This window comes from Vombatus ursinus, unplaced genomic scaffold, assembly GCF_900497805.2.
Source record: "Vombatus ursinus unplaced genomic scaffold, bare-nosed wombat genome assembly UNPS02014778.1, whole genome shotgun sequence".
Classification (NCBI taxonomy): Eukaryota; Metazoa; Chordata; class Mammalia; order Diprotodontia; family Vombatidae; genus Vombatus; species Vombatus ursinus.
Window position 1 is genome coordinate 6,454,703 of NW_020954556.1, and position 18,947 is coordinate 6,473,649.

The 18,947-nt window shown below is 41.8% G+C and overlaps 2 protein-coding genes across 2 annotated transcripts in view; both read right to left on the bottom strand.

Moving 5' to 3' along the window:
• The window catches only part of GPAT4 (glycerol-3-phosphate acyltransferase 4), a 42,640-nt gene extending 31,987 nt beyond the window's left edge, over nucleotides 1–10,653 (bottom strand). The window contains exon 1 of the mRNA XM_027865251.1: nucleotides 10,570–10,653. The gene's annotated coding sequence lies outside the window, so the exon portion shown is untranslated. The remainder of the gene's footprint in view (nucleotides 1–10,569) is intronic.
• A 6,723-nt stretch (nucleotides 10,654–17,376) lies between these two features.
• On the bottom strand, nucleotides 17,377–18,945 carry LOC114045549 (protein phosphatase 1 regulatory subunit 3C-like). Its single transcript, XM_027865634.1, has 2 exons — nucleotides 18,859–18,945; nucleotides 17,377–18,600 (listed from the first exon to the last, which is right to left on the bottom strand). Exon 2 carries the CDS (start codon nucleotides 18,556–18,558, stop codon nucleotides 17,857–17,859), a length of 702 nt encoding a protein of 233 aa, XP_027721435.1. The 5' UTR covers nucleotides 18,559–18,600; nucleotides 18,859–18,945; the 3' UTR covers nucleotides 17,377–17,856.
• Between the last annotated feature and the right edge of the window lie 2 nt (nucleotides 18,946–18,947).

Consider the following 18,947-nt stretch of genomic DNA (forward strand, 5'->3'; position numbering starts at 1 on the left):
TGCCTGGCACACGGTAGGATGTTGGGCACTGTGCTAAGCTTATTGAAGATGACACTGAGGTTGTGAACCTGGGAAACTGTAAAGATGACAGTACCTTTGACAAAAACAGGGAAGTTTGGAAGGGCGGTGGGGGATTGACAGAAAAGATACACAATAAGATTTGTGATACATACTGCAACCCATCCTGCTTACTCTTTACTAAAAATTAAAAGGGTGGGGGAGTACAGAGTCCACAAAGTGGTAACTGCAACAGCCACAAGATGATATAGGGGGCAGGGTGTGAGTATGCTGAGGGAAAATTTTGCCTGCACTGTTACTGGTATGAGTGCCCTTATAGGTAGTAGTTAGGTTATTACCACTGTGAGGGCCTAACACCCAGACCAAAAGGGGAGTTTTGGGGAGGCTGCAAAGCCATGGGATGCCTGAAGCAAGAAAAGGTAGAGCTGGATGATAATAGATGAAGGGGGAGTTCAGTTGTGTTGAAAACAAGTCCCACCACTAGCTAACAACAGGGAAGGTTACTACTACCCTCTTGGTTTGGAGGGAAAGATGATTGAATCGAAAGGGCTTTGCAACAGATTAGAAATTAGGAATGAAAGTGAGGAGTCAAAGACGATGTCTCAAATGACTTTGTATTTACTCATCCATGGACATGTTGTATTTCCTTAGTAGAAAGTAAACCCCCTTGAGGGCAGGAATGATCTCACTGTTGTGTTCCCACAAATTTATACTGCATCTACTATATGCCAGATACTGTTCTAAAAATTTATCACTAATATTATCTCATTTGATCCTCACAATAACCCTGAGAGGTAGTAGGTACTTTTATTATCTCCTTTTTACATTTGAGGAAACTGAGGCAGAGAGAGATTAAGTGATTTGTACTGAGTTACACAGCTAGTAAGTGTCTGAGGCTGAATTTGAAGTCAGGTCTTCCTGATGCCAGGCCCAGTGCACGATCCACTGCACCACCAGCTGCCAGCTTACACGACACAGATCACTGCTACCTTCCACGTTAGCACATATTTGAGCTGGTACTTTGTTGGAAAGATTTCAAAAGCACAGGTCACTTATATCATCTTAGTATGATTTTCAGTGGAAGAATTAATCATGATTTTTATTAAATCATTAATGATCTAATTTTCAATGAGAATCATGTTAAGGATCAATATAGGACTATCAGGATTCAATAAGAAATATACATTAAGGATCAGAATGAAATTATATACTGGACAAAGATTTGCATATGTTAATGAATATTAGGTCATTAAAACAATCATGGGAGACAGTGTGTGGTATAACAAATAGGGCACTTGGACTTGAGTCAGTAATCCCCAAGTTCAAATCTCAAATACATCCTTAGCTGTGTGATCCTAGACAAGTCACTTAATCTGTTTGTTCAGTAAAATGAGGGAATTGCACTTAATGGCTTCTAAGGTCCTTTCCAGCTCTAAATCTATGATCCTATGATCAATAACTCCCTTTTGGTTAGCACTTGTGATTTAATGAATGAAAGGAAAAACTCTTGTGGAAAGTGCCTCTATCAATACAGATCACAATGTATCTGTAATTTGTAGTCTTGGAGAATTAAGACCCTAAAAGTACTGAGGTTAAAGTTAGCCTATGGTTTACACAGCAAGTACATAACAGAGACAAGACTTCACTGGAGGTCTTCCTGACTCCTGGGTCGGTCCTTTACCTGGGCCTCTCATAAAAGTCACTTTGCCATTTAATAATAAAGAGCACAATATTAGTATTATATATTTTTCTTCAATATACACGTTCTCCTTTGGTTCTCTCCTCCTACCTGTCTGGGCCTCAGTTTCCTTTACTGAAGATATCACCCATGTCCTGCTCCTTAATTTGCTGGAATACTCCTAAAGTCTGTGCTGAACCCTCTTCTCTCTCTAAATTCTCTATTTTAGTGGTGGCATCAATCTACACAGATGATTCCTGGATATCTGTATATGACAACTCTCCATTTTCCATCAGTAGCTCTGTTGTGTTTCAACTACTTGGAACATCATATCTCACCCATAAAGCTTATCACTGACTTTGTTTCTGATACTCAACACCTTTTCAATTCCCTTACTTAGCTGTCTTCTCCCCTCTGATTGCAGGGCTGGAGGGTAGAGCAATAAATTCCTTCCAAAGCCTTCCTTCCTTTATAGAAGGGGATCACATCCGAACTTTCCAGGTAACTCTTCATTTTCTGCCATCAACTGCTCTCTTTGACTGTGACTTGTGTGAACATCATACCATCATGCTCCCTGAGCCCTCCCAGATATCTATTTTTCAGCTTCTTTTTGTGTGTTGTCTTCCCTCAAACTGTAAACCCCTTGAGGGCAAGAACTGTCTTTTTTTATTTGTATCCCCAGTACTTAAAGTGCACAGTTGGCACTTAATAACTGTTCACTGAAATACTGAATTAAATACAACCAATCTTAGTCTCTCTTCTGAGTTTCAGTCTCAAATCACCAAGCCTTTAAGACACTTCCAACCGGATTTCCTATAGGCATCTCAAATGCAACATGTCTGAAATAGAACTCTATCTTTCCCCCATACCATGCCTCCTTCTGAATTTCCCTATTTCTGTCAAACATTCTATTTCTAATTGATTTCCTATCCTACTCTCCAAAGAGAATATTCAAGCCTCATCTCAAACTTCCTATGGTACCCCTTTTCCCAATCCCCTCAACAGATGAGGGCCTAGATCTTCACTAAAAATATTGAGATCTCTCACTAAGAGCTTTCCCTTCTCCCCTCCATTTCATCTCTTGTAATTTAGACATCTCCTCCCACCATCTACTCCTTTGCTCCAGTCTCGGATGAGGAGGTAACTTTCTTCTTGCCAAGGTCAAATTATTTACGTGAACCCTTGATATTATCCACTCCTGACTTCTCTAGCAAACTGCTCCCGCTATTATCTTCATTCTCTCTTAACTTCATTTTCTCTTTATCTCCTGGGTCCTTCCCCAGCTGCCTACAAACATGCTCACATCTCCCTCATTTACAGGGGTGGGGGATGGGGAGTGGAGAAACAAACTTCACTTGATCTCACCATCCCACTAGCTACTGTCTTACATCTCTTCTCCCAGCTAAAGTCCTGAGAAAACCACATAGAATCCCTACCTTCACTTCTCTTCCTTTCACTCTTTTCTAAACTCAATGCAATCTGGTTCCAACCTTATCATTTAATTGAAAATGTTCTCTTCAAAGTTAGTAACGATCTCTAAATTGCCAAACAAAATGGCCTTTTCTCAGTCCTCATTCTTCTTGACCTCTCTGAAGTATGACACTATTATTTACTTTCTCCTTCAGGATATTCTCTCCTAGTTCTTATCCTACCAATCTGATTTGATCTTCTCACTCTCCTTTTTTTCCTCTCTTTTTTAAAAATTGATTTATCAATAATAACTTCCATATGCTTTTGAGTTTAAAATTTTTCTCCCCCTTCCTCCCCACCACCCTCCCCAAGATGGCGCACAATCTGATATAGGCTATACATTTACATTCATATTAAACATATTTTCACATTAGTGATGTTATAAGTAGAAATTAAAACCAATAGGAGGAACCATCAGAAAGAGGAAACAAAACTCAACAGAAGAGAAAAAAAATAACAATTCAGCTTCCATAGTTCTTTCTTTGGGTATAGATAGCATTTTCCATCACAAGGCCTCTGGAGATGTCTCAGATCCTTGTATTGCCAGGAAGGGTTAAGTTTATCAATATTAGTCATCACACAACGTGGCTGTTATTGTGTACAACATTCTCTTGGTTCTGCTCACTTCACTCAGCATCAGACCATACAAGTCTTTCCAGGTTTTTCTGAAGTCAGCCCGTTCATCACTTCTTATAGTACAATAGTTTTCCATCACATTCATATACCACAACTTGCTCAGCCATTCCCCAATTGATGGGCATCCTCTCAATTTCCAATTCTTTGCCACCACAAAAAGAGCTACTATGAATATTTTTGTACATGTAAGTCCTTTTCCCATTTGTGTGATCTCTTTGGAATATAGCCCTAGAAGTGCTATTGCTAGGTCAAAGGGTAGGCACATTTTTATAGCCCTTTGGGCATAGTTCCAAATTGCTCCCCAAAATGGTTGGATCATTTCACAACTCCACCAACAATGCATTAGTGTTCCAATTTTACCACATCTTCTCCAACATTTATCATTTTCCTGTTGTCATGTTGGCTATTCTGATAGGTGTGATGTGATACCTCAGAGTTGTTTTGATTTGCATTTCTCTAATCAATAGTGATTTAGAGCATTTTTTCATATGACTATAGATGGCTTTAATTTCTTCATCTGAGAACTATCTGTTCATATCCTTTGACCACTTATCAACAGGGGAATGGCTTGCATTCTTATAAATTTGACTTAATTCTCTACATATTTTAGAAATGAGGCCCTTATCAGAGAGACTGGTTGTAAAAATTCTTTCCCAATTTTCTACCTTCCTTCTAATCTTAGTTGCATTGGCTTTGTTTGTGCAAAAACTTTTCAATTTAATGTAAACTATTCCTTGCTCTCTCAGTTTGCTTATAGTATCAGCCTTTATATCTAAATCACGTACCCATTTTGACTTTATTTTGGTACATGGTGTGAGATTTTGGTTTATGCCTAGTTTCTGCCATATTCTTTTCCAGTTTTCCCAGCAGTTTTTTTCAGAGTGGGTTCTTATCCCAGAAGCTGGGGTCTTTGGGTTTATCAAATAATAGATTACTATAGTCATTGACTACTGTGTCTTACATACTTAACCTGTTCCACTGATCCACCACTCTATTTCTTAGCCAGTACCAAGTAGTTTTGATGATTGCTGCTTTATAATACAATTTAAGATCTGGAATGGCTAGGCCACCTTCCCCTGCATTTTTCTTCATTAGTTCTCTTGATATTCTGGACCTTTTGTTCTTCCAAATGAATCTTATTATTTTTTCTAACTCTATAAAATAATTTTTTGGTAGTTTGATTGGTATGGCACTGAATGACTAAATTAGCTGAGGTAGAATTGTCATTTTTATTATATTAACTCAGTCTACCCATGAGCAACTGATGTTTTTCCAATTATTTAGATCTGATTTTATTTGTGTGAAAAGTGTTTTGTAATTGTGTTCATAGAGTTCCTGGGTTTGTTTCGGGAGGTAGACTCCTAAATATTTTATAATGTCTGCAGTAAGTTTAAATGGAATTTCTCTTTCTATCTCTTGCTGTTGGGCTTTGTTGGTAATATATAGAAATGCTAATGATTTATGTGGGTTTATTTTATAGCCTGCAACTCTACTAAAGTTGTTTATTATTTCAAGTATTTTTTTACTTGATTATCTGGGATTCTCTAAGTATAACATCATGTCACCTGCAAAGAGTATCTGATAGCTTTGTTTCTTCTTTGCCTATTCTAATGTCTTCAATGTCTTTTTCTTCTCTTACTGCTAAAGCTAACTTTTCCAGTATGATGTTGAATAATAGTGGTGATAATGGACATCCTTGTTTCACCCTCGATCTTATTGGAAATGCTTCTAGCTTGTCCCCATTACATATTATGCTTGCTGAAGGTTTTAGATAGATGCTATTTATTATTTTAAGGAAGACTCCATTTATACCTATGCTCTCTAGTGTTTTTAATAGGAATGGGTGTTGTATTTTGTCAAAAGCTTTTTCTGCATCAGATGATCATGTGGTTTCTGGTAGTTTTGGTGTTGATATGATGGATTATGCTGATAGTTTTCCTTATATTGAACCAGCCCTGCATTCCTGGTATAAATCCCACCTGGTCATAGTGTATTATTCGTGTAATAAGTTGCTATGATCTATTTGCTAATATTTTGTTTAAAAATTTTGCATCTATATTCATTAGAGAAATTGGTCTATAATTTTCTTTCTCTGTTTTGACTCTTCCTGGTTTAGGTATCAGCCCCATATTTGTATCATAAAAAGAATTTTGTAAGATTCCTTCTTTACCTATTTTACCAAATAGTTTATATAGTATTGGAATTAATTGTTCTTTAAATGTTTGATAGAATTTGCATGTAAATCCATCTGGCCCTGGAGATTTTTTCCTAGGGAGTTCATCAATGACTTGTTCAATTTCTTTTTCTGAGATGGGGTTATTTAAGTATTTTACTTCCTATTCTGTTAATCTGGGCAATTTATATTTTTGTAAATATACATCCATTTCACTAAGATTGTCAAATTTGTTGGCATATAGTTGGGCAAAATAATTCCTAATTGTTGTTTTACTCATTCTCCTTTGTTGGTTCTTGATCCATGTAATTGCCCACTGTGATTGCTTCCCAAGGCTCTGCCCTGAGTTCCCTTTTCCTTTTGTTCTATATTATCTCATTTGGTGATCTCAACAGGTTCCAAGGGGGTTCAATGATCTCTTCTGCAGATGCCAGATCAGCCCTAGTCTCTCTACTGAGCTACAAGTGTTGTTGTTTGGTAGTTCAAGTTGTGTCCCATTCTGTCACCCCATTTGGGGTTTTCCTTGTAAAGATACTGGAGTGGCTTTCCATTTCCTTCTCCAGTTCATTTTACAGAGTAAGGAAACTGAGGAAAACAGGGTTAAGTGACCAGTCCAGGGTCACACTGCTAGTAAGTGTCTGAGGCCAGATTTGAACATAGGAAGATGAGTCTTCCTGATTCCCAGCCCAGAGCTCTATCCACTGTATCACAAGAAGTATCACCAATTAACCTCTCAAACTCAGTATGTCCAAAACAGTATTCATTATCTCTTCCCCAAAACTCTCCCTTCTTCTGAATGTTCCTATTACTATTTAAAGCACAGTCATCCTCCTAGTCATTTAGGCTTGTAACTTCAGTATAATCCTTAATTCCTCACTCCCTCTCATCCCATATATCCTATCCATTGATAATCTTGTTTCTACTTTCACATCTCTCATACATCTTGTTCTCTCCATTCACAAAGCTACAGCTCTAATTTGAGCCCTATCACCTCTTGCCTGGACTACTGTAATAGTAAGGTCTTCTGCTTAAGTCTTTCCTCATTATAATCGATCAATTCAGCAGCCAAGGCAATTTTTCTAAAGCACAATTTTGACCACGTCACCCCCTACTCCTTACTACTAGAGGCCCAATGAGCTCTACTGGCTCCCCATTACTACCTCCAGAATCAGATATGAAGTCCTCTGGCATTTAAAGTTTATCACTACCTGGCCCCTTCCTACACCGACATACATACTTGCAGCAGTTTCTCAAACAGGACATTCCATCTCTCATACCCGGAAGGCTCTGCTCTCTTTGCCTCCACCTTAAGTTTCCTTGGCTGCCTTCCAGAATCAGCTCAAATCCCACTTTCTGCACGGGGCCTTTCCTGTACCTTCTTCCCCAGCTTCTAGTACCTTCCTCCACATTTATTACTTACTATAAGGTCTATCTACTCTGTATTTATCTTGTAGGTACCTATTTATTTACATGTTGCTGCCATGCCTCCTCCCCCCAATAAGAAAGTATACTCCTCGTGGGCAAGAACTGGTTTGGGTTTGGTTTTTTTTTCCTTTCTTTTTTTTCCAGGTTATTAGCACAGTGGTCTGGCGTATGGTGTTTAATAAATGCTTGTTGACTGACAGTCTAGGGTAGCACCAGCCTTATAGTCACCCAGGTTTATAAACTACAACCTGGGAGTGATCCTTGACTCCTCACTCCCTTGACATCACACGTCCAATTAGCTGCCAAATCTTGGTGATTCTACTTAGACGACACCTCTTGCAGCCATCCCCGATCATAACACCACCCTCATTTCTCATAGGCCCTCATCACCTCTGCACTGAGCTCTAACAATAGCTTCCTAATGTTCTAAGTCTCTCCTTCCTCCATACACCACACAATTGTCAGAGATGCTCCTAAAGCATAAGCCTCTCATCCTCTGCTCAAAAAGCTCCAATGGCTCCTTACTGCCCCTTCAATCAAATACAAACTCCTCTATTTGGCATTTTATTTTGGCATTTCACGTGGCTCCAGCCTACCTTTCCAAACTCATCACACACTCTTCCCTTTCATGTGTGCTTCAGTGAAACTGGCCTCCTAGCTGTCCTCAAACATGCCATTTCATCTCAAGTTTCAGTGCTTTTGCATAGGCTGTCTGTTCCTCATGCCACTGAATGTACTCCCTCCTCACTTCTGCTTCTCAGAATCCCTAACCCCTTTCCAAGATCAGTTCACACCTCCTACATAAGCCCTTTCCTAATCCCCAAACTGGCCGGTACTTCCCTATGCCCCCTGCTGACATCAAATTTGAATAAATATTATATTCTACTTATGTTTCCCCAATAGAATTAATACCTGCTGACAATTAATAAATACCTGCTGATTGATACTCATGTGACTATGTTGCCACAGACAAGTCTTCATGAGTTCTAAAACTTTATGCTAAGGCATATAAGGTCGTACTTTTCATTGATCCTAGATATTTCTCTTTCTAGAAATTGTGCTTTAAAATACCCAGGGATGCTCCCTAGTTCTAATATTATGGGATCTTTTGGTGAATTTCATCTATGTACCTGCTCTTAGGGCAGGTAGGTGGCACAGTGGACAAAGCCCCAAGAAGAGAGTCAGGAAGACTTGAGTTCAAATTTGGCCTCAGAAAATTACTAGCTGTGTGACCCTGGGCAAGTCACTTAACCTTGTTTGCCTTAGTTTCCTCATCTATAAAATGAGCTGGAGAGGGAAATGGCAAAGTACTCCAGTATCTTTGCCAAGAAAACCCCAAAAGGGGTCACAAAGATTCAGATATGACTGGGAAAAAAAAAAAGAACTAAACAACAACAAAATTTATCTTTAAAGTTTCTGTTTTGTTTTGTTTTTTTATCAGATTTGTGATTTCATCAGTATAGGATTCTAGGTGACAAACTTCTGCTACCAGTGTAGGTTGGCTCTTTCTCTCCAATTTATAGTCTTAGTGAGTTGTCTGGGACACAGAGAGATTAAATAACTTACCCAGAGTCACAGGGCCAGTATGTGGAAGGTGAAAGACTTCAAGAAGGCTGGCTTCCAGAGATTAGAAGCAGTTCTTCACACTTCCCATAATTTTAGAGACTATGATCATCTCTCTATGCCTCTGTCTTTCCAGAATGAAAATCCCTTATCTTTTTAGTGTGTCTTCTATCACTCTGATTTGATTACTCCCCTTTGGAGTTTCTCCAACTCTATTTTCTAAAGTTAAAAGGATCATATCTGGAAACTTTTTAAGACACAGCTAAAGTTACACCATACAAAGATAGAATTAGGTTCTCCCTCTCTCTCTCCCCTCCCCCATAACACTTTTCACAAAAAAGGGTTCAACTTGAATTGGAAACTTAGAAATAGGTCATGGGTAGAGGGAAAAGACTGGACTAGCTTTATTATAAGACTTGTTACCAAGTTTAAAGAGGCAGATTAAACAGAGCTTCACATGGGTTATGAAACTGACTAAGCTGAGGTAGGTACCCACCCTTAGGACTTTCAAATTTTGGCAAACTTAACAGTAAAAGAAACAAATTCTTCAGGCAAAACAACATGATGTGCCAAATAAGGAAAAGGAACTAAAAGACATTCAGTCAACTATAAGATATGCAGCACAATGAACATATAGATATATGTGTCTATATGCACAGCCATACATATGTATATGTGTGTGTGTATATGTGCGTGTGTGTGTTTAATTAGTCTAAACTATCATTGAAAAACAAATTCTTCAGGTGAAACATGCCTATGCCAAGCTAGAAAAAAAGAACTCTAAGACATGCAGTCAACTACAAGACATGCATCACAAGAAAATATGCAGTGTGAGCCATCTGACAGTAAGTTCCCGGACCGTATATGCCCTCATAGCAAAAGGCAAAACTGTTGTTTCGAAAACCATGAAAGCCTATCTCCAAGAGCAGAAGCCCTGCGGCCATACAATCTGAGGACACACTTAAGACCCTCAGGCGGGAGGATTCCCTAAGGAATGGACTGGGCCTCTCAACTTCCCTGGTGAGGAGATGCCAAAGTGGAAAGCAGTGAACAGTTCTTTAGGGTCCAGAGCAAAGAAAAGGAAAGAAACACCTTCTCTCTTTTCCCTTCCTTTCTCCCCTCTCCCCCCAGTGCCACCAACGAATAAGGAAAAAGAAAATGCAGGCTGGGAGGAAGGGCGAGGACACGTAGAATGGAACAATACAGCGCAGGATTTCCGAGGGAGATCCATCAGGAGGAGGAAGGGTGGGAAGAGGGGAGGAGGCGGGCGGGGGGAGGGAAATCCTTTCCCCATTGGGCGCCCGCCTCCCCATGCAGCGTGGATGCTGGTGCCCCGGCTCCGACTGCACGGGCAGCTCGGGCGGGGGAGAGGAAGCTTCCACTCCAGGAAGGCAAGGGGAGCTCGGAATGGTCCACGCCGGGAACCCCAGGGGGATCACGATGGTGTCTCCCGAGCTCCACAGCCGGCAAGGGAGGCCCCCGAGAACCTAGCCCCGGCCCTTAACCCACGCCGGACCCCTGACCCTCCCTCTCCCCAACCCTGTTCTCTGTTCCTTGGGCGGTCACCGATATTGGGAGGGCAAGGGTCGGGCCAGGTTATACTCACCGGCTGTGCGGCACCCGGTCCGGGTCCTAGTCCTGAGGATCCCTCTGTTCACAGTCCCTCCCCCACCGCCAGCCAGAGACTAGGTGGCGAGTGTGTGCGCACGCGCCCGCCCGCCCTTTGTCTACGCCACTTTGACGTGACGCCCCGCCCCCCGTCCCCTTTCTTTCCCGCGGGGGGGCCCCGCGCAGAGGGAGGGCGGTGCCGACGTCACTAACGCCGCCAGCGGGCGGGTGCGTCTTTCGAGCGGTCCTCCAGCAGCTCGAGGCGAGAGCCGGAGGCGCCCTCTAGTGGAGCAACAATTGGCTAAAGGGCGGTGATCGATCGGGAGGCGCGCGCCGGCTTCAGTCCAGGCCCGGGGCGGCGGCGGCGGCGGCGGCGGCTGTTGGGAGCCGAGGCCCGGCCTCCCCTGCAGCCCTCTCCCGATCGGTTTCGGGCCCTCCCCCTTTCTGCCTACACTCCCCCAGATTACCTCCCGCACGGCTCGTAGGGGCACAGCAGCCGGGCATGTAAAGAGGAAGCCGAGCCGGCCGGGTCACCTTGGCTCCTCAGCTTTCTCCCGAAAAGAATGGAGGCCCAACCAGAATCCCGCCCTCTCGGGAAGCCTTCCCTCAGCCCTCCTCATCCCAGGGCCTTCCCTCTCCTAACTATCCCTCCTGATTCTGTGCGCAGCCTGCTCTGTATGTAGTGGGCCCAGGCCCCCTCTCCGAACCATTTCACTTGGTAATCTCACGAGCTTTGGCATCAGTCATGTCTATACTGACGACTCTCAGTCGGTTTATCCAGCCGGGTCCTAACCTGATCCGAGATGCTGACCTGCCTCACATCTTCGCTGCCTATCGCCCTCCCCACGTCTTAAACTCGGCCTGTTTCAGACGGAAATCGTTGTCCTTGCCGTCTAGGACCGTTCTCCCCGTACCCACACAGGCACCCTCTCCGCCAGTCTGTCCCAGTTCAATCTGTGCCCCAGGTGTGTAGAGTTCATCTTCGCAGCACGTCTCAATACACCGCCTAGTGTCCTTTTATACCCTCTGGTTCTGGCCCTCGTCTTCTCAGGCTTGGACTATTACTGCATTAATACTGCTTGCTTTACCCGCCACAAGTCTCTCTCCACTCCTGTCCATCTTCCTTTCAGCTACCGCAATGATTTTCCTAAAGCACAGGTGTAGCTATGTCACCCCCTGTTCAGTAAACTGGATCCTTATCACCTCCAGGATGAACTATAAAATCCTTTGACATTCAAAGCCCTTCATAACCTAGCCCCCTCCCTACCTTTCCAGTTTTTTTTACCCCTTATATCCCTCTACCCCATCCCCTCATTACTCTTCAATCCAGCGACACTGGTCTCCTGGCTGTCCCTACAGTAAGACACTAAATCTCTCAGCTCCCTCATACCCTGAATGCTCTCCCTCTTCATCTCTGACTGCAACCTTCCTGGGCTTCCTTAAAGTCCCAGCTAAAATCCCACCTTCTGCGCAGGAAGCCTTTCCCAATCCCCCTTAATTCTAGTGCCTTCCCTCTGTTGATTATTTCCTATTTATCTTGTATGTAACTTGTTTGTACATGTTTGTCTCCTTCATTAGATTGTAAGCTCCTTGAGGCCAGAAACTATTTTGTTTTGTTAATTGCTTTTCTTTGTATCCTCAGGCCTTAACACTGTGCCCAGCATACAGTAGGTACTTAACAAATGCTCATCGATTAACAAATAAAAAAGAGAGGTAGTAAATTCATTAGATGTCTTCATTGGTTGTTAGTTATTTGTCCTTCCTTCTAGAAGAGCACCAGGACTGTCAGGAAGGTGATGCCATGACTTGCAAGTGAATTGGATTTAAGTGAGGGAGGGCTGTGCAAAGTCACCAGCCTCACTTTCTCCTCCAGAGTCGTCTGAGTCCAGTGGCAAAATATCCATCAGGATGACTGGAGATGGGCCAGGATGTTGTGGGGGACTTTGGCCTTTTCAAGCTAAGATCTTTAACAGGTCTCAATTTGACTGAGGCAATTCCCATTCAGTGATTAAGGCTTAATAAAAATGAGGTAAAGCAAAAAGCAAAAACAAAATCAGTTTGAGAGGGGAAGACCCTCCGGGTTTCTGGCCGAAACAGATGTCTTCAAGCAAAGGATGAATGACTGTTGGGTGTGTTGCACAGAGGATTCTTCAGATTTGGGTTCAGATGTGCCCGCTGAGGTCTCTTCCAACTTTGAAATGAAGGGATTCTGAATGTTAACATGCCTTAAATTTCAGTGCTGGGAAAAGCTCATCGCCACACCCCCTAGTTATGGTTCTGGGCTACAGCAAAGGCTTCATTAAGAGGAATAATGTTGAGGCAGGAAAGGGAGGGTGGAGCCAGATTTAGGAAGGCCTTAGTTGCTGGGCTGAGGAGTTTGTATTTGATCTTAGGGCAAGGGTTCTTAACCTGGTGTTCATTTACTTTAAATAAAATATATTTTGGCAACTGTGTTTCAACATAATTGGTTTCTTATGTAATCTTTTGGATTTTATGCATTTAAAAACATTATTCTGAGGTGTCACATAGGTTTAATCAGACTGCCAAAAAGGGTCCATGACACAAATGCTAAGAACCTGTCTTAGAGGTACTGATAAGCACTTGAAAGTTTTTGAACAAAAAGGTAACATGGTCAAATAGATTTCTATTGAATTGTTATCTACTTGGATAACACATTTTCACCTCAAACTCAACATTTCTTACACTGAAAGTCTCATCTTCCCCCAATCACACATAAACAATTTGATCTTTCTGACTTCTCTATTTTGTGACCCCCACTTTAAAAACTTGCCTCAAAATCTTAATCATTTTTTACTTTTCTTTGCCTGTCATTATCATCACCAAACCCTCCCAACTTCCTCTCACAATTTCCTTTTTTCCAGTATTACAGTCATTACCCTACCTCAGACTGTTAACATATTTGAACTATTTACTAGACTATTGCAACAGCTTGGTACACGGTCTCTTTGCCTCAAATCTCTTCTCTCATTCTGTTCCCAGATTAATCTTCCTAAAGAATCACTCTTTCCTAAATAATTATTCTTAATGAGTCATCATTCCCTTGCTCACAAAACTAATAATCCCTCTACAATCCAGAAGTGAAGAGGTAACCATGGAAGTACCAGGCATATTCAGCTAATAGCCAACCTTAAGAGTGTGTCAGGACATATGGGAAAAGTATTATGTATCCAAGAGACACCAGTTACTGGAATGTATATGTGAGGGGTTGCATAAAACTGCTATGTATGTTGGTAACATTCATGGAGGGACAATTTATCCTTCTGACACTGCAGAGATACCCATATTTTCTTGCAGTGCCATTACATTATTCTTTTCTGCTGAGTCTTACTCCCTGCTGGGTATCGCATCATATTTCTGCCATTAACCCTGCTGGGCTTTTCTCACCTCTCACCTCTTTTCTCTACTGGGCCTCTTTTTATCACTTCCTGCTGACTTTGGTAGGCAAAGTACAAAATACTGATGATTTATGTTCCTTTATTTATTTTATATTCTGAAAGATGAGGTATCATCCCAGGACATTTTTTAAGGCAAAACAAAATATGTTCTTTCTGTTGGTTTTGTCTTCTCTCAGAATTTAAGCTCCTACTGATCATGGAGAATGCACTTTCTGGCAAGGAGGTGATAGACTAAAGATGCACATTTTTAGATACAACCAGTGTGGGTATTTGTTTTGCTTGACTATATTTATTTAAATAAATATATTCCCTCACTGGAAGGGAGGTGGGAGAAAAAATAAATACTTGTTAATTGAAAAAAGACTTAATTTAAAAAATAAAGCCAAGAGTTACAAGTGTCATCTTCCCTTGTAGGGATGTAAACAGTTTGCCCTTATTAATAACATGTTGTTTCTTTCTGTCCCATTGACCTTTTTATGTCTCTCTTGAGTCTTGTATTAGATTAAATTTTCTATTGCGCTCTGGTCTTTTTATCAGGAAAGCATGGAAGTCCCCTATTTTGTTGAATATCCATCTCCTTCCCTGAAAGATCATGCTTATTTTCACTGGGTTACACCATGTTAAAGGAGTATACATAATGGGGGTGGGTATAAATTGACTTTGATGTAATGATGAAAAAAATTAATCTGATCTAACTAAGAAAATGTACCGAGAGAAAAGGAAAGAAGGAGGCAGACAAGGGTAACATATCAAATGAAATGGCACAAAAACCTATTACAGCAGAGGGAAAGAAGGGAGGGAGATGAGCGTTGTTTGAACCTTACTCTCATCAGATTTGACTCAAGAAGGGAATAACAATCAGTTAGGTATAGAAATCCAACATGCCCTATAGGCAGTAGGAGGGGAAAGGGGAAAGAAAAGGAAGGGGGCTAATAGAAGGGAGGTGGGACTGAGGGAGGTGGTGGTCAAAAGCAAAACATTAGTGAGGAGGGAAATCGAGAAAGGAGAAAGAAAAGCATAAATGGGGTGGGGGGAATGGATAGACAGAAAGACACAGATAGTAATCATAATTATGAATGTGACATATGAATGTAATGGAATACTATTGTGCCATAAGAAATGATGGACAGGCAGACTTCAGATAAACCTGGAAAGACTTGTATGGTCTGATGCTGAGTGAAGTGAGCAGAACCAGGAGAACTGTTGTACACAGTAACAGCCACACTGAGCGATGACTGACTTTGATAGACTTAACCCCTCTCAGCAATGCAAGGATCTAAGACATCTCCAAAAGCCTAATGATGGAAAATGCTATCCACATCCAAAGAAAGAACTATGGAGTTTGAATGCAGATCGAAGCATACTATTTCCTATTTTTTTCTTCTGTTGTGTTTTGTTTCCTCTTTCTGGTGGTTCCTCCTATTGGTTCTAATTCTTACAACATCACTAATGTGAAAATATGTTTAATAAGAATGTATATATATAGCCTATATTAGATTGCTTGCCATCTTGGGGAGGGTGGGATGGAGGGAGGGGGAGAAAAATTTAAAACTCAAAAGCTTATGGAAGTGCTTGTTGATAATTCAAAATAAATTAATAAAACATTTTGAAAAAAATAAAAAATAAAACCAATAGAAAAAAAAGCTCCAAGAGGTCAAGGATTATGTCTTCTTTTTACTATGTGCACACTGTGGTTTCTCAATGTAAGTATTTTATGGAAAGTAGGACTTTAGCCAGAAGAGATAATAGTTCTACTGAAGTCTCAGTACTTTGAAGAACTAAAGAAAGCCATGCAAATTTGGTGTTCAAACCTGGCTACCAGCTTACGGTTGTATTTTAATTTTCATTACTCTTAACAATGAAATATTGCTTCAGACTTGCAGCTGGACACAAAATTTGCCCCAGTTTCTTTCAGTGGAGTCAAAATTGAAAGACATAGGCAGAGATGAGGGAATGAGGGGGAGGGATAACCATTCCTAGGGATACTGGCAGAGCATGGATCTTGTTGCACCCTACAAGTGAACCTGCTTAGGGGCAGTTTAGTCAGAGAAATAAAACCATTGCAGCTTGCTCATCATCGCCATAACTTTCACTCCCAACAATTGCAAATAACTGCATTCATGAAGCATTTAACTACTACAAGCGATTGTAGGACAAGTAAAGTAATTAGGCAAGGAATAAGAAAATAACTTTTATTAAAGCTCTTACATCATCAGTTAAACTTAGAAAAGTTTTTCCAGAGTTTAAATAGCCCAAGATATTTTACTAGAATCACAGTGGTGTCAAGTATGTCAACATATTACATGAATTGCAGCTCTAGATAAATTATTTTTTAATAGAATAAATTATTAAATATATATATTTTCCATTTTAAATAACATCTTTTAATCAAGAAAAAGACAAAGTTGAGATGTGAAGGTAAGAGGCAGATTTAAATTACCCTTTCACAAACAGCTGCATTTTTAAAAAAATAAATCCTCCTGTAGGTAGAAGAATGCTTAGGGGCAAGAAAAATATTTCAAATTAAAACATAAATGTAATGGCATAAGGAATAGAGGAGGACTCAGCATGCTTACATTCTCTGCCTTTGCTGTCATTAGTATGAAGACCAGAAAAGCACCCTTTTCCCTACAGGCACCTTCTGCTAGAGTATGTGATTATTGTTGTTCAGTTGTGTTCAGTGCTTCCTGACTCTGTGGACCATAGCATACCAACACTATCATGGGTTTTTTCTTGGCAATGTGACTTATACAAAGTCCAAGAGACATAGTTTCTGGGTAATTAATCATTTTATTAATTATTGCTAATGGATAATTAATTAAAAGGCTTGGTCATTTTGCCATCTCTCATGAACCAAAGACAGATCTTGGAGGCTTCTCGCAGCTCCCATCTGCTCTTGGAAGATTGGGGGGGTATTCCCAACATGTGGCAATTAACTCTGATTGGTTAACAATTAATGAGAGAATGGATATTATAATGTGAGGTGGGCCTATTCTAATGAGGGGCTGGGGAAAGTAACTGATTATGTCCCGCTTACTCCCAGACCACTCCAGCCTTGGGTAATCTAGATAAAGGGTCTACTCCCCCTACCCAAGCCTGAGTGGAACATAATAGGCCTCCCCACTTGTGTGGAGTCTGAACAAGACTGAGGAGAAAGCTAATTCGATCTTATTATCAGCAAAGTCCTTCAGATGCTGGCTTGACCTAGTAGAGAATGAGTAAATAGGAAGGAAAAAAAAAAACCCTGGATCTCTAATAATTGGTTATTTAATAGTCATTCTTCTCAGCAAGGAAACTGGAGTAGTTTACCATTTCCATCTCCGTGGATTAAGGCAAATGGAAGTTAAGTGATTTACCAAGGATCACACAGCTATTAAGTGTCTGAGATCACATTTGAACTTAGGTCTTCCTGACTCCAGGCCCAGTGCTCTATCCACTAAGCCACATAGCTGTCTCTATACGAGTATACTGGTAATTAAAACATTAACTGAAACTCCCCCCCCCCCCCCCAGTTTAAAATCAACCCTAAAATTCTGCAAAAGAACAGTACCCCCAGTGTCTTCCTAAAGGAAGCTTCACATCTTAAAACAACACCCATAACTCACACAAAACTGGAATCGCCTTCCTGGCTTTTGCGTGAGGAAGAAAAGCACTTGAATTCTATGTCCAGTTAGTAACTTAGCTCAGGTATTTATTGGTCTTACTGTAACTCTAGGAGCAGAAAAGGTTGAAACCACTGGAAAGAAAACACGCCTTCATGCCCCAGACTAGGTACAAGCCCCGCTAGTCAGAGGAAAAACCTTTAGATGTCAGCAAAGAAAATAGGCAACCCATCTGTGGCGGCTCAAAGAGGAGTTTCAGAGAGACGCTCACTGACAGGGCACGCTAAGAACGAAGCCTGAGGGCTTCAGGTGGTAGTTACAACCCTGGTTATTGTCCCAGTAAATCTGCCCAGCACACTGAAAAGAGAAGCAGAACTGGATGGTACCAGCTGGGCCTGGGGGACCACTGGGCAGTGCCATCTGGAAAGCGAAGGTGTCTATTTCACCTCCGAAAAGGTGACGCACATAAACACAGGGTACGTCAAGGTAAGAAGTCCAGGCATCGAAAGTGATGCGCATTTGCACAATCTTCTCATATCCCAGGTTGTGCACCTGAACGGTACCTTGCAAGAAGCGCCCCTGGATGGCACACTGTTCCAGGCACACCTTCTGGGCCTTCAGACACCTGCAGAAGCAACCGTAGTCATCCAAGGGCTGAGAGAAACCAAGGGCATAGCTGGACACCTTCGTGGGGCAGGCTGGCACCGGCTGCACCATTCTGCTCAAGGGCGGCAGTTCTTCTTTAGGATTTGTAACATCACAAGAAAAATTGTGCACGGTGATCAGAGGCAGTCCCTTCCTGTCAGCGAATACCACCCGTTTCTTCGGGTGCTGGCGTTTGGGCTGCCGAACCCAGCAGGGGCGGAGGAGCAGGTGAGGCCGTAGCTCCGCTCCGTAGGAGCCCAGGAATCCGTGAAGGAGTGAATTTTGACTCAGGGAGAGGCATGATGTGAGATCTATCCTAGGCATCTCTAGAAGGGAAAAGGTCCAGGGGCGGAATCCTGTAAAAGACTGAAGGGGGAAGAAGGGAAGAAGTTAGAGGAATTGGGAGGTGGCGTGGGGAGATGTCTTTAGCTTTACAATCGCCTCTCCCTCGAAGTCCCTTTGGGCAATTGCACCCAAATCTCCCCATCCTTGAGGTGGAGACTGAGGAAAGAGGCTCGGAGAAAGGATTAGAAGAGAACCGAGACAAGAGGTGAGAGTGGGTTAGGACTAGAGTCTCACAGGGAAAAAGAAATTTGGAGCTCATACACAAGCCTTAGGACTCACTTAGCGCAGCGCAGACTCAGGTACGATCGGCAAGTTCGGTGCCCTCTTAGGAGAAAGGAGAGTTGTAGTCAAAAACCTAGGTATAAATC